Raw genomic sequence first — 12,811 nt, 5'->3', positions numbered from 1 at the left:
GAGAAGTTGTCAAAGGGCTAAACCTGGCAGTTGTGACCACCTGACAAACTAGTGCAGTAATATTAATTGAAGCTGTTAAGAGAAGATTTGAACTTTAACCCTGGTGGTAGTGATCATGGAGAGAAATTGGGAAATGACAAATTCAAATTTGTCATAGATAGAGCCTATCTATGAGGTGAAACTAGGCAGATTTGGTGACAGATTTCACGGAGTGGGTGAAGAAGAGGAAGAAGATTAGACTGACCCCTTGGCTTCAATGACATAGATAGAGGGTGGTCCATGGGGTCAAGAGGCAGAAGGAGGAGCACTCAGGGACGAGAGTGGGAATGCTCATGATGGAGCCAGTGTTTTATAATTGGATTCTGACATCCTGGTATATTTGGACATCACAATCTGAAGTTTCTTAATAAAAGATTTGAGACTTCAAAAAAATAAAATGTTTATGGCTTTGCACAGATTCATAATAATCTATACATAATCATATCACTGTCAGAGGAAAAAAAAAGTTTATTTTCAACCTGTTCTATTCTACTAAGAATAAATTCTTGATCTTATTCTTTTTCTTTCTTTGAAAGTACCAGGTTAAGAAAAATTTGGAACAATACTATCTATAAAACAGGGGTCAAAGGTTTAATGATTCCTCTTAAACTGAACACTTATCAGCATTTAAGATGAGGCAATAAAATGAATAAGTCATGGTCAGTTCTCTAGGTCCACACTTGCATTTATGGGACCCCAGATTGTATTCATGATCTCCAACATGGAATTACAGGCAACATCTCATTTTCATGGAATTCTTGTTTCACTGATTTTGTTTTTTTAATTTTGCTTAGGCAGTTAAGTGGAAATTTTCTTTCTTTTTTTTTTTGTAACCATTTTTACTTTTCATTATTTATTTGGTATGCTTTCAATAGTACCATGCCCAGGTAGGTATTAAATAGCATGAAAACATGATCCTCCTGGATACATCCACATTTCCTTGCTCACTTTTCATGTGTGTGTGTGTGTGTGTGTGTGTGTGTGTGTGTGTGTTGGCAAGGGGTGCTTATATTCTAGAATTATGGATTTATTCTCAAATTAGAATTTTGATGTATTGAATAACTAAGCTAGAAGGGTAAATATATTACTAGAATAAAAGTCTATGACATGCCCCTGGTATGATTTTGTGTTAACATCACAGCTCCACCTTGTGGCTGATAAAACATTAGCATGGCTTCTCCAGAGGAACCTAGTCAGCCTTATGTGTAGTCGAAGATGGTGGAAAAACGATTCTGATGCCTAAAATGTACCTGGATGCAGGAGAGCAAAAATAAGTACAATTTAATGTACATTCCTAAAAATATATCCAAATTCTGATTAGATGTTGTGTCCATAGTATTATTGTTTTAAATTAAAAATGCTCTTTAAATTTAATGTAAAACACTAAGAAACAATGAACCACAAAAGCTTTTACAGACAATAAAGCACATAGAGCATAAACATTTTTGGATATTCACTTGTTCAGTAGGGTTGAAAAACTTCATTAATTGTCTAATAGCACAGCATACTAAGATAGTAATTATTACATTTTTCAGTGAAATTACAGACTTTGATACTACCTATCGTGTCCATAAAGTAGTTTACTATAGTGGAAAAAAGTATAAATTTAAGACCATAACAGAACTTTTGGCACAATCCCTAGCTGAACAGCAAGTAAAAATTCACACTTCTATGGATACGTGTTATTTTGACCTTATTAACTGAATGGCATGACCTCTGAATTTATGACAAAAATGAATTGTAAAACATTTAAACCTGTTTGTAATGTTTTCAGTCAGGGTAGAGACTTGAATTATTCCAGACATTTGTGCTGGTCATTATTTCACTAGAATAATTTCTCCACTGTTGGAATATTCTAATTTTACTTATTTAAGTAAATTCTATATATCAGAGACAAGAGCAGTTAGAAACTGTAAACGTTGATTGAACACCCAGTTAGCATTTTAGAAGGCAGCAAACAGTAAGACAGAATAAAATCATAGAGATATTTGGACCTCGTTCTCACTCATTCATTCTCCCTCCTTCTGTCTCTCCAACTTTTCTTACTCTCTGTTTCCATATGCTAATATTTTTCTCTCTCTACCCTAATCTCATTTTTGGTTGTAAGTCAACTGTATCTCTTTTGTTTTTTTCTTCTCCTTCTGTATTTCTTTTCTGTTGAGGCTTTAGGAAAGATAAAAAACAAAACAAAACAAAAAACACCAGTACTCTTTTGGCCCTCTGATTCAAACCAGTTAAGAGATAGACCCAGGTATCAAGTAGATAGATATCAAAACAATCCACCTTTATTACTGATGCATAGATTGCAAAATGCAGCTCTGTGCTTGCAGCCAAACGAGTTCTTTAAGACTTCATTCCCAAGCAGACAGACATCCACCGAGTTATAGTATCACCCTGAGTGTGGCAATTGAGACCCAACTGCCTTCGTTCAAAGTTCAGACCTTTATAGTGGTGGCAGTTATGCCACTAGGTCTTATTGCATGTACCTTTATTGCCAGTTTGTTCCCATCCGAGCTAAATTTCCACTTTCTCTTTGAGACCTGTGGTTCCGCTATTCCAGTGTCACGTTTAGGAGTCAATTCTACCTACTGCCAGAGTCTCTACTCGCTGTTGTGAGCAGGCATGTCTAATCCTGTACCTCAATGCCTCTTGCTCCTTTTGCACTATTCACTCATATAGATCTAGCACATTTACATGTGTAAAGTTACAACTTGGAGCTCTGAATTCTAAAGCCATGGATAGAGCTAATGTAATCAACAAATCTGAGCCGGGTAAGAACCTGACAGGGGAAGATGGTTGACCCTATAGACAGACCTATCATTTCAGGAAGCTGATCCTTCACACCTCCTTTTTCCCTTCTCTTGTCAAAATTCAAAACAAAATAAAGCAAAGTAGAATTAAAACCTATGTATCTCTTGCTGCCTGGTACAAAACATATACAAGTGGATCTTAGCTATCTTCATGATTTAAAGCAGGGAAAAAAAATTTACTCAGCAGTTGAGACGAGCTTTTGCTGAGATTACAGATCCTTTCCCCCAATAATTTAATCTCTTTTCATCCTCAAATTCAAGGTTAGGCCAAAGTTAATCATAGTAGCCTGCAGCCTGTTTGTGAAGTGCACCATCGAAATCCCAACTGCACAACTGTAAAACCAGCCCCAATATCAGCTGCCAGGACTAAAACCCCTATGGATGGGCTCACTAAGGTGTCTGGGCTGCTCCTGCCTTTGCTGTGTCTGGAGCCTGAATCTTCGAGAGCCTATATAACACAAAATAGCGAATTCCCAAATTAGATTTCTTTGTATTATAAACACACATTTATGTAGGATCCAACAATCAGCTGCTTTGCTTCACGTCACTTTACCCTCTGATATTCCAGGTCTATTTTAGGGGCATAAAACCTACAACAGGATAAGAGGGTGAAGGCCCTAACTTCCTATGAATTATCTACCAAATGATGATTTCCTCAAAGATAATTGAAGTTGGCTATATTGGCACTTCATAAAAATGGCAGTATAAGGCTTACAGAAATAGGTATATTTGCAAAATGAAAATAATTTTTGCTCAGAAATATGCTAACCTGACATTTAGTCCATAATTCTACAGTGCTTCACTGGCCAAATGCCTACTAGCTGAAAGTAAATGAAACTTTGCTTCTATAAATATTGTGAAAGCTTGCATATCTCTATTTTTCCCTATGGGCTTTGGGCTAATGTTTTGAATACAGATATTTAATTCTTAGACTAACACATATAAAATATATGAGCTTATATGAGATCTCAATCTATTTGTCATTTGATTGTGCAAATTGATTAGGAAGGAATGAATTGCACTTATGCAAATGTCAAGTTTTACCCGTCACATTTGCGTATATACATTCCGAAGTTTGAAATTCAGATTTATCAAAAATATACAGCATCAATTATCAAGGCCTAAATCCCATTTTGAAAGCAAGCCTCATTTTTCGGTTGTGTCCACTGGCAGTTTGTTTTTGTGCTGGCAGATGTGTCTGTGTTCTGGTTGGTGCTTAGAAACGGTTTCTTGTGCTCTTGCATCTCATCGCCACAGCAACCGGCACTCTTTGGTGCTTCACTCACCACACAGAGGACATGCAAAAGGGAACAATGCTGCCCTTTGAAATAGCATTGTTGGAGACACCAGAGACAAACAAGAGGAACTCCACTTCCGCAGGAAGCATGCATCTGGTCACAGTTCATTTCACTCTGTACCTTCCAGGGGAGTGCACCAGTGTTGAGTCATTCACAGTTGGAGAGGAGGAGAATGAAGCATGGAGAGAATGGAAAAATGAGAGAAAATGAAACCTGTGCTTTCATTTTGTTCTCTCTGAGGGTGGTCTATTCCCCGCCCCCCCCCCCCCTAATATTTTTCTTAGTTGCAGGGAGATTAACATTTAACACAGATTTAAGCAACCTATTCTGGCATTATTTCCTGTGTGAATTTCTTGTCCTGGCAGTAAGTAAACTACAGTGGCTGGTTTCAAACACTTCTGGGAGGAAAATAAATCAGATTAGAAGGATCAAATTTTCACTTCTGGATTCCCTTGTGCCCTTGCCATTGAGTGGTAGGAACCAGTCAAAAGATGTGTTAGTTTAGTTGTTGGACAGAAAGGTAGGGCAACACAGAGACCTGGGTTTCCTTCTCCCATGGTTGCGATTAATGTCCCCCTGGAAGTTGCACTGTTAGCTAATAGCAGGCTTTTTTCACTCTCCTGCTCGGCTCATCCTTCCATCCTCCCAACCCTGCCACTGCCGTTGGTACATGACCATGGCCTCCTGCCAACCTACCAGCCTTCGATCCTTCAGTTCCGACAGGTCTCACACCCTGAGCCATGCCTCTTACCTGAGGGACAGTGCCATGATTGACGACACGGTTGTCATCCCCAGTCACCAGGTACGTGACTTTTTACTTTGACGTTTCAACTTTCTGGAGAGCTTTTGAACATTAGTGGTTGCTGAAGATGTCCAGAGAAAGTTTTTTTGTGTGTAAAGAAAATCCTTTTAATGTGGTTGACAAGCTAGGATAAGAGTCTGAGGACTTTTCCAAAGTGATAATGCTGCATGTTAATACTTCTGTGGAGATTATACATTAAATCAATTTCTTTATAAAATATCTGTTAAAGGAAAAAGTGAGATAGGATGCATTTAAGGTATAAAATGAAAGGTACAGGTAAAGATATTATATTTACCTTATATTTAAAATTGTTTTCAGTTCCCAGAAAACAGGGAGAGGCAATTATGGAATATTTTAATCTTAGATGTGATTTTATCAGTTTTGGCTGGTTGGATATAGAGAAATAGATGGGAATACCTATCTTTAAGGACAATTTCACAAATGTGGTCTTATGTCAACAGTGTAATTTAAATGGGAATGCATTATAAAACATGCATTTTACATGACTCGGTCTTATATTTTTAAGTGAAAAGGTGGTAATACCACTTTCCTGTGATACTTTTTAGAGTTCATTATATTTTATTCACTTGGAAGAAAGTATTTTTGTTAAATCCCGTGTTCTTTGTATTTAGGTGTCAACTCTAGCCAAGGAAGCAGAAAGGAATTCTTATCGTCTCAGCTGGGGCACTGAGAACTTAGACAACGTGGCTCTTTCTTCCAGCCCTATTCATTCAGGGTGAGTAAATCAATATTATGTATCCAGATCAAGAGGTAAAAAGAGATGAGCTTGAAAATAACAGCTTTGTCCAGTAGCTTTAGCTGATGGCTAGCTTACAGGGGAAGTGACCTTTGTTTAAACTTGTAAATAACATTGCTTTGTCCAACATGGACTCGATCTACACAAACAAACCTGCCCAAAGAGTTGAATTCAGCATAGAAAAACTGACTGTTGTTTTAAAATAACTAGTAGAATTGCATCAGACAGCTTGCTAACTAACCGGAATATACCAGTGGCCTCCTTACTGTTCACATTTTGTCTGAAAGATATCTTTAAAAAGAGGGACAGGATCACTTGCTTTCTAGAAAGTTCTGTTTTTCTAAGGTTAACGGACTAGTTTAATAAATGCCTTTCCTCACATACTCATGCATTTAAAATAATGTTTACAGACATTTGAATCACACAGATAGAAGAGTTCATATACTGTTTGAAGTAGGGGTATACCAAAAAGGGAAATTTTAATGCAACCTGTCAGGTTCTCAGTCACCTTCTAAAAGTTATCCAGATAATATATAAGTCATTATGCATGAAATGCTGCCTCTTTGTATAACCCATTAAAAAGTAGGATTACTTAGAGTTAATAATTTTGAACATACTTAAAGATGTTCGTAAGATGTAAGAATTCAGTTATGCAGAAAATAATTTGCTTAAGGAGTTTTAAATTGTTTCACTCTTCACAAAAGATTTTTCCCTTACATTTTGGTAGTTTCAATTTGTATAGTAATTTTATAACTACATAAAAGCTTTAAAAATATTTTTCATTTAATCATTTCCATTTTCATTTAAAGAAGCCTCGCTTGTATTTTATCCGTGCAATACTTTAATATAAATTATTATCCCAAACTCCTTATCCATAATCCCTGGAACTATTTTGAGTGCTGGATCCTTTCTTATTTTTATTATTCTAAAATATTCTCCTTTCAGAAAAGCATTCGAAGATACTGTAGTTAAAAATTTGGGATCTTGTAGTCTAATTTTCTACTACAGGCTCATAGAATTTAAAACTAGTTACATAGATATTGAAAATAATCATAATATTCTTTTCCTTTTTAAATAAGTAAAAGGCATTTCCTGACACAAGAGTTATTTAAAGTGAATAAAAACCAAGTTAAACATCATCCATATTTACTAACTTTTTTTAGGTGTAAAAGAGATAATTAAAGTCTGACAGCTATCATTATTCTAAAGACATAACATTACATTCTTCTACCAGATTTCTCAACAATGCTAAGGAGGAAAAGAGTCTTGGACCTAGAGTACTGAAGGATAATAGATCAGAATCTAGAAATCACAATGAAATATTTGAAGTCTATACCAGCCTACAAAGTGACAAGATTATTTTAGGCAAAGTGTGATTAAATATCAATAGCTGAATTTACAAGAGTCAAAGTGTTATGGTAGTACTTCAGTTTTCAGAATAAATAATTTACCTTAAGAAAGGAATTCCTTAAACCTTTTAACTACTGAAGGGCAATAAACTATTCAGCTTAAGTACATCAATATACACACCAGTTGTATAAAACTAGAAACATGCCATAAGTAATTCTAGTTAATTACTTATGATGAAACAAGATCATCCACTGGTTAAAAATTAACCACTTATTAAGATAAGGATGTTTAAACTCTTGGTCTGTAATAAGCCAATTTTCCTATAAACTTCAGACATGATCATTGATTCTAAACAATTTTCAACGTTGGCTGTACATTAGAATCCCCTCAGAGCTTTAAAAAATACTGATACCCAGGCCCCCAACTCCCCCAACTCAAACTAATTACATTTAAATCTCTGTTGTTGGGGTCTTAGCATTGGCATTTTCTACCAGCGCCAGTAGTCCAAATATGTCTGTTTTATATATAAACTGTTAGAAAGGGACAACTTTGCCTAATAAAGCTTTGCTTACCAGGGAGATCTAGGTAATTAACATATACCTAGTTCTCTCAAATGTTTTTTTATCTCTTCCATTCACTTATTTATTCTTCACACATTGCTGAATTCTACAAAGTACTAAACCTTGTGTCAGGCACTGAGGAAAATAGATAAGTAAGATCTAACCTCTACTTTTAAGAAACACACCTCTCTGTTGTTTTTGAAGTTGGAAGACAATCAGTGGAAGGCAGATAACATGTTGGTTATTCAAACACTAACCAAAGTGTGCTTTGGAGTCAGACCAATCAGAATTCAGTTCCCAGCCCTGACACTCCATATATGACACTGGGCAAGTTATGTAAAGTATCTATTTACATAATTTCAGTTTATCTATAAGTTTCAGTTTATAAGATGAGTTATATTATGGATCCGATAAGGGAGCTTTATGGATTCCATGCTTCGTAAATAATTAGCATTTTGCCTTGAAAGAATACGTACTCAATAAATTATAGCTATTAGTATTTATATAACCCTCATATACACCTTCTAAATCCTTCACAAATTTCAAATAAGTTAAGCAGAATGTATTCAGAATACTTTAAGTGACAATACCACTCTAGTATAATTCATAATGGTAATATTTGACTTGTTATTTTTATTAGGTTATATCTAGTGAGGTCTCTAGAATTTGAATGCAATGCCACAGATGACTCTAATGGGATGAGTAATTACACTGAACACAAGGATTTTGAGTGTCATGGTATTTGAAAGCTACCATGATATTAAAGGATATGAATAACATTCATTATATCATATCATCTATAATTTCTCTTTTTCATTTTGTTCATTATACACCAGGCACCCGTGTAGTCATTTTTATATAGTTTTTAGGGAACTAAGTTTTTCTTTAATTGATTGGGAGAATTCTTAAGTCACTTCCAAATCTGCCCAAAATGTAAGGAATAGTTGATTTTTAGATAAAGGGGATAATAAAGTCAGCGTTTTTTTGCATATGCCTCTAATTTTATGTATAATGTTCTATTTGATTCCATAAAGGGCTTTTAGATTAATAGAAGACACACTTTCTACCAAAAGCAGTATTAGTAATTTTCTTTAACCTCTGCTCTATTTTTCCAATGACTAATGTCTATGACTACAAAAGAGTAGGTATCAGTGCTTAAAAAAAAAAAAAAAACCTGTTCTGCACCCAGTATATACAGCCAATATCTGGCGAAAGAAAGGCTGACAGTAATATTTTTGTTGCTGTTCTTTGGATTGTGTTACTGATTCACAATCTAAACAGTCATTTCTAGCAAGACCAGTCATGAGTGTACCAACATAAGCTTGGGCAAAGAATTTGAATTTTTTAATTCTCCTCCATTTCATAAGTGCATAATGAATTAACAAATAAGGCTCAGTTTCTAGTAATAGCTTTGTGATTCATTTTAAATGTTATTATTTCAGTGGTATTATTTTTATAGTCCTTTAATGACAGCCAGTGCCAACAATTAAATGCCACTTCGTGATGTTATGCTCAAATATATTACAGGAGCTACAAACCTATAAGAGAGTGATCTTTTAAAGGACTCCCTTTTCATTAAAACATGGTGACAATTTTGCTGTGAATCTAAAACTACTAAAAAAAAGTCAACAAAAACACTTATGAAGGTAATTAGCTCAAATAGTGGAAGGTGACATTAGAAAGGCAAGGAAATCAAGACTGTTTCGCATTTGACAATATTTATCAAATTCCTATAGCAGTTAATTTAGTTGTTTATGTATTTCAGACAACCCAGTTTCTTAAGGTACATGAGGGTAAATTCTTTTGGATGAAGACAATTATTTTCTGAGTGGCAGAACAACTGTTTGGGAAGGCTGGATTTCTGGTCCATTAAACATGTATCCCTTTGTATATTGTCAAGTGTTGAAAACACAAATGAATCATATGAAAACTTACGGAGGGTTTTGTGGAAAAGCAGACTCAGGGTGAAGAGGCATGAAAGGACTAGAAAATGGGATTAGACAGTGTGGCCAGTGAGAACAGTAAACCACAAATCAGGGAATGAAAATCTTGAAAAAAAGCATAGTTTTTTGTTACCTGCTAGTAGGTAATTAATGTTACCTGCTCTACCTTATAGTTGATGCTACTGTTTGTCATTGAAGCTATTTAAATTGTGCCTTTTCTGCTTGCATTTCTTTGGAAGAAGACCAAAAGGGCATTACCGTTATTTTGAAAGTATTAAAAGTATGACTGAAAAGTTTGGAGACTGTGTCCATCAAATCAAAGACTGTGATTTTTATTACAATGCCCCTTGGTGTTTGGCAACTTCCCCGGGACACTCAGACTTTGTTACATGACCTTCCCCCAGCCAGTGTTGAATAAGGCTACAAATCCAAATCCAGCGATTTTATCACATCCCCAGTTCCCTGAACTGGGAGTCACTGCGAACCCCCATACCTTGCTCTTCTCTCCGCATTTGCATAGAGCTATATTTCATTTGTATTTCCATCTTTTTTCAGTGAATACTGTATTGGTGTATAAGTAATATATTTCGGTTGAAAGTCACTTCTGATTTCCTTCTTTATATTTCACTTTATCCATTCCTTCTCTGTGCTAAAGTATCTATTCTGTTGCAGCCGCACCTCTCCATGTCTTGATCGTGACAACAGCAGGTGAACTTCTGCATAATTCCTTCTCTGAACATGTCGCCTCCTCCTCTCCCCCTTTCACCATCTCCTTCTGCATATACCCCATCTCAGGATGCTTTAGTGTGAAGATACCTAGCCAGAGAGAGAGAGAGATTTATATTCTCCAAATTGTGGTCATTTCTGAATTCTCTTTCTCTGTGGTGAAAGGAAAGTGGGTATTTTTTTTTCCTTTGGAGAGTAGGTGGGGTTGCACCACAATTAATGTAGAGCCACTGTGAGAGCCTGTTTTGGACCTGAGTCTCCACATCTCTACTTCTTTGGTGAGAAAAAGTGCTACATAGAGCTGAAGAATGTTATTTTCAGCTTTTATGCAAATTGGTTGAGCTATTTTAGTTATATCGTAGGTTATGATTTTAAGTGTCACTTAGCAGGGGTTTTTTTTTTTTTTTAACTATATTTTAGGTGAACCAAAGTCTGAAGATTTATTAATAGGGCATTTCTTTGCTAGTACTGCTTTAAGTGCAGCCTTTTGATATTCTGGAAATTGTGCTATAGAATGATTCCAGCCAGTTTTCTAAAAATATCTATTCTTCATTATTTCAATAAAGTTATTTTTAAAGGTTCTTATCAGACTACTGATTATAGTATTTTTATTGTACAGTAATTCACCATGGTACCACAGCTTGTCTACAAATAAGACAGTTTTTTATTTTCCAATTTTGGAATTCAAAATTTCAAGTCCATCCTTTTACTTTTTCTGAAACACACAGTAAATATTCTGTTTCTACACATGAACGTTGTGAGTGATAAATGATTGGGGATTTTTTACAAACTGGAGCCAATTTTTTTCAAAGCGATTTTCCACCAGTTTTTCAGTCTATGGAATTTGGAGAGGTAGGAAGGAATTAAGGGAGTTAGAGAGGAGAAAGAGCTCACGATACTGTTTTCTCCCATAACCCCAGAAATCAGATTTAATTTAAGGCCCTCTTGCTATGTATATGTGGATCACTGAAGCACCCTGATGACTTTTTTTCCTATTTTCACCCAGTAACTAACTCTGAATGCTGTTAATTCCCTGTCCCCACCCCTGGATGAATTAAAAGTAAACCTAAGGATTAGTAACTTTTGGGGTGGAGGATGTAGTCCTCAAAAGACCAGAGTCATTGTTTTCTGCTGCCTCCTCTGAAGCATGTACCTGTTTAGCTAATCAAATTGTGTATTTGCAGGCAAATCATCTGCATAATAATGGTGGACTGCTTTTGCTTTTATTCTTTTTAAATTGTGATAACACTGTATCTCACAATTTAGAAAACTTCAGAAAGACTTTCTGTTTTGCATGATTGCTGAATTTCACTTGGAGAGTAAGATATGCAATTGAAGCTGAGTATATTCTGTGATAAATTTTGTCTGTACAGTCTTAAGTCAGTGTTCAGTGGAATGTGCGTACACATTTTCTCCAAAACTGTTCGTTGACTGTTTTAAGCATCCAGTGAAAGAATATATATTTCTTGCAGTAAAAGCAGTTTATTTTCCAAATAAAAATTCTTACAGAGCATCTGACGAGAAACATTTCAGTAGGTTTCCAAACTTTAGTTAACAGGAAATGGTACATAGAATTTTAACACCAGCTCACTTTAGAGTTTATTTAGCTGAATTCTCTCATTTTATGGATGAGAAACTTGAGGGCCACGGTTACAGCAGTAATTCAAGACAGAGATAGATTTAATGATAGATGACGGATAGATCCAGGAAAGAGCAATGTACTTGCTCCATTATCTTGTGCCCTGTGATAATAGCTTACTTAAACAGTGAAGTTCATAAACTAATAAAAACTCCACCATCGTATTAAACTGCTTTAGCAAGTTTCCATGTTCATTTTAAATATCTGATAAAAGTTAGTTTCTCTGTTTCTTAGGTGTTGCATTATATTGCACTGTAGTTTTTATGACATTCGAAATACACAAAATCATATGGGTGTAGGGAATGGAAAAGGATGGCAACAAGCCTTTACTGACTTCTAGATGCTTTACCCACACATGATTTAATCCATGCTACACCCTTGGTGGTAATACGATTCTCCCTCATTGAGACAAGGCTTAAGTATTTTTTTTTTTAATATTTATTTTTGAGAGAGAGAAAGAGAGAGAACGGGAGAGGGACAGAGAGAGGGGGAGACACAGAATCCGAAGCAGGCTCCAGGCTCTGAGCTGTCAGTACAGAGCCCACGTGGGGCTCGAACCCACAAACTGCAATATCATGACCTGAGCCGAAGTGGGACACTTAACTGACTGAGCCTCCCAGGTGCCTCACAACAAGGCCTCAGTCTTAAAGTTCACAAACAGCAGGGCTGAGCTTCAGTCCATATACCATCTCCTCTGTACATATTCAGTTATATGTTTTTACTTCTAGTCCTTTTACTTCCAAATGTTTACAGTATTATCCCATTTTTAATCTCCTGAAAATATGAGAAAATCCTATTTATTTAATTAACTCTAGTATGTGAGCTGATTCATCTCATGACTCATACCTTCCAGGCTTTCACTTTTTCCTGTGGTACAAAAAAAAAGT

At 35.7% G+C, this 12,811-nt stretch overlaps 1 protein-coding gene across 50 annotated transcripts in view; it reads left to right on the top strand.

Moving 5' to 3' along the window:
- Positions 1–12,811, top strand: part of ANK2 (ankyrin 2) — a 679,068-nt gene that overhangs the window by 610,135 nt on the left and 56,122 nt on the right. For 26 of the 50 annotated variants that reach the window (XM_058721568.1, XM_058721573.1, XM_058721572.1 and 23 more), the window contains 3 exons: positions 4,847–4,949; positions 5,582–5,685; positions 10,232–10,267. In XM_058721568.1, coding sequence (XP_058577551.1) covers positions 4,847–4,949; positions 5,582–5,685; positions 10,232–10,267 — 243 coding nt within the window. The remainder of the gene's footprint in view (positions 1–4,846; positions 4,950–5,581; positions 5,686–10,231; positions 10,268–12,811) is intronic. The other 24 variants (XM_058721578.1, XM_058721597.1, XM_058721606.1 and 21 more) reach the window with 3 other exon arrangements.

The sequence above is a fragment of the Neofelis nebulosa genome, chromosome 3, assembly GCF_028018385.1.
Source record: "Neofelis nebulosa isolate mNeoNeb1 chromosome 3, mNeoNeb1.pri, whole genome shotgun sequence".
Classification (NCBI taxonomy): domain Eukaryota; kingdom Metazoa; phylum Chordata; class Mammalia; order Carnivora; family Felidae; genus Neofelis; species Neofelis nebulosa.
The sequence above is the reverse complement of the archived record's forward strand: the minus strand, read 5'-3'. Positions and strand labels throughout refer to the sequence as shown.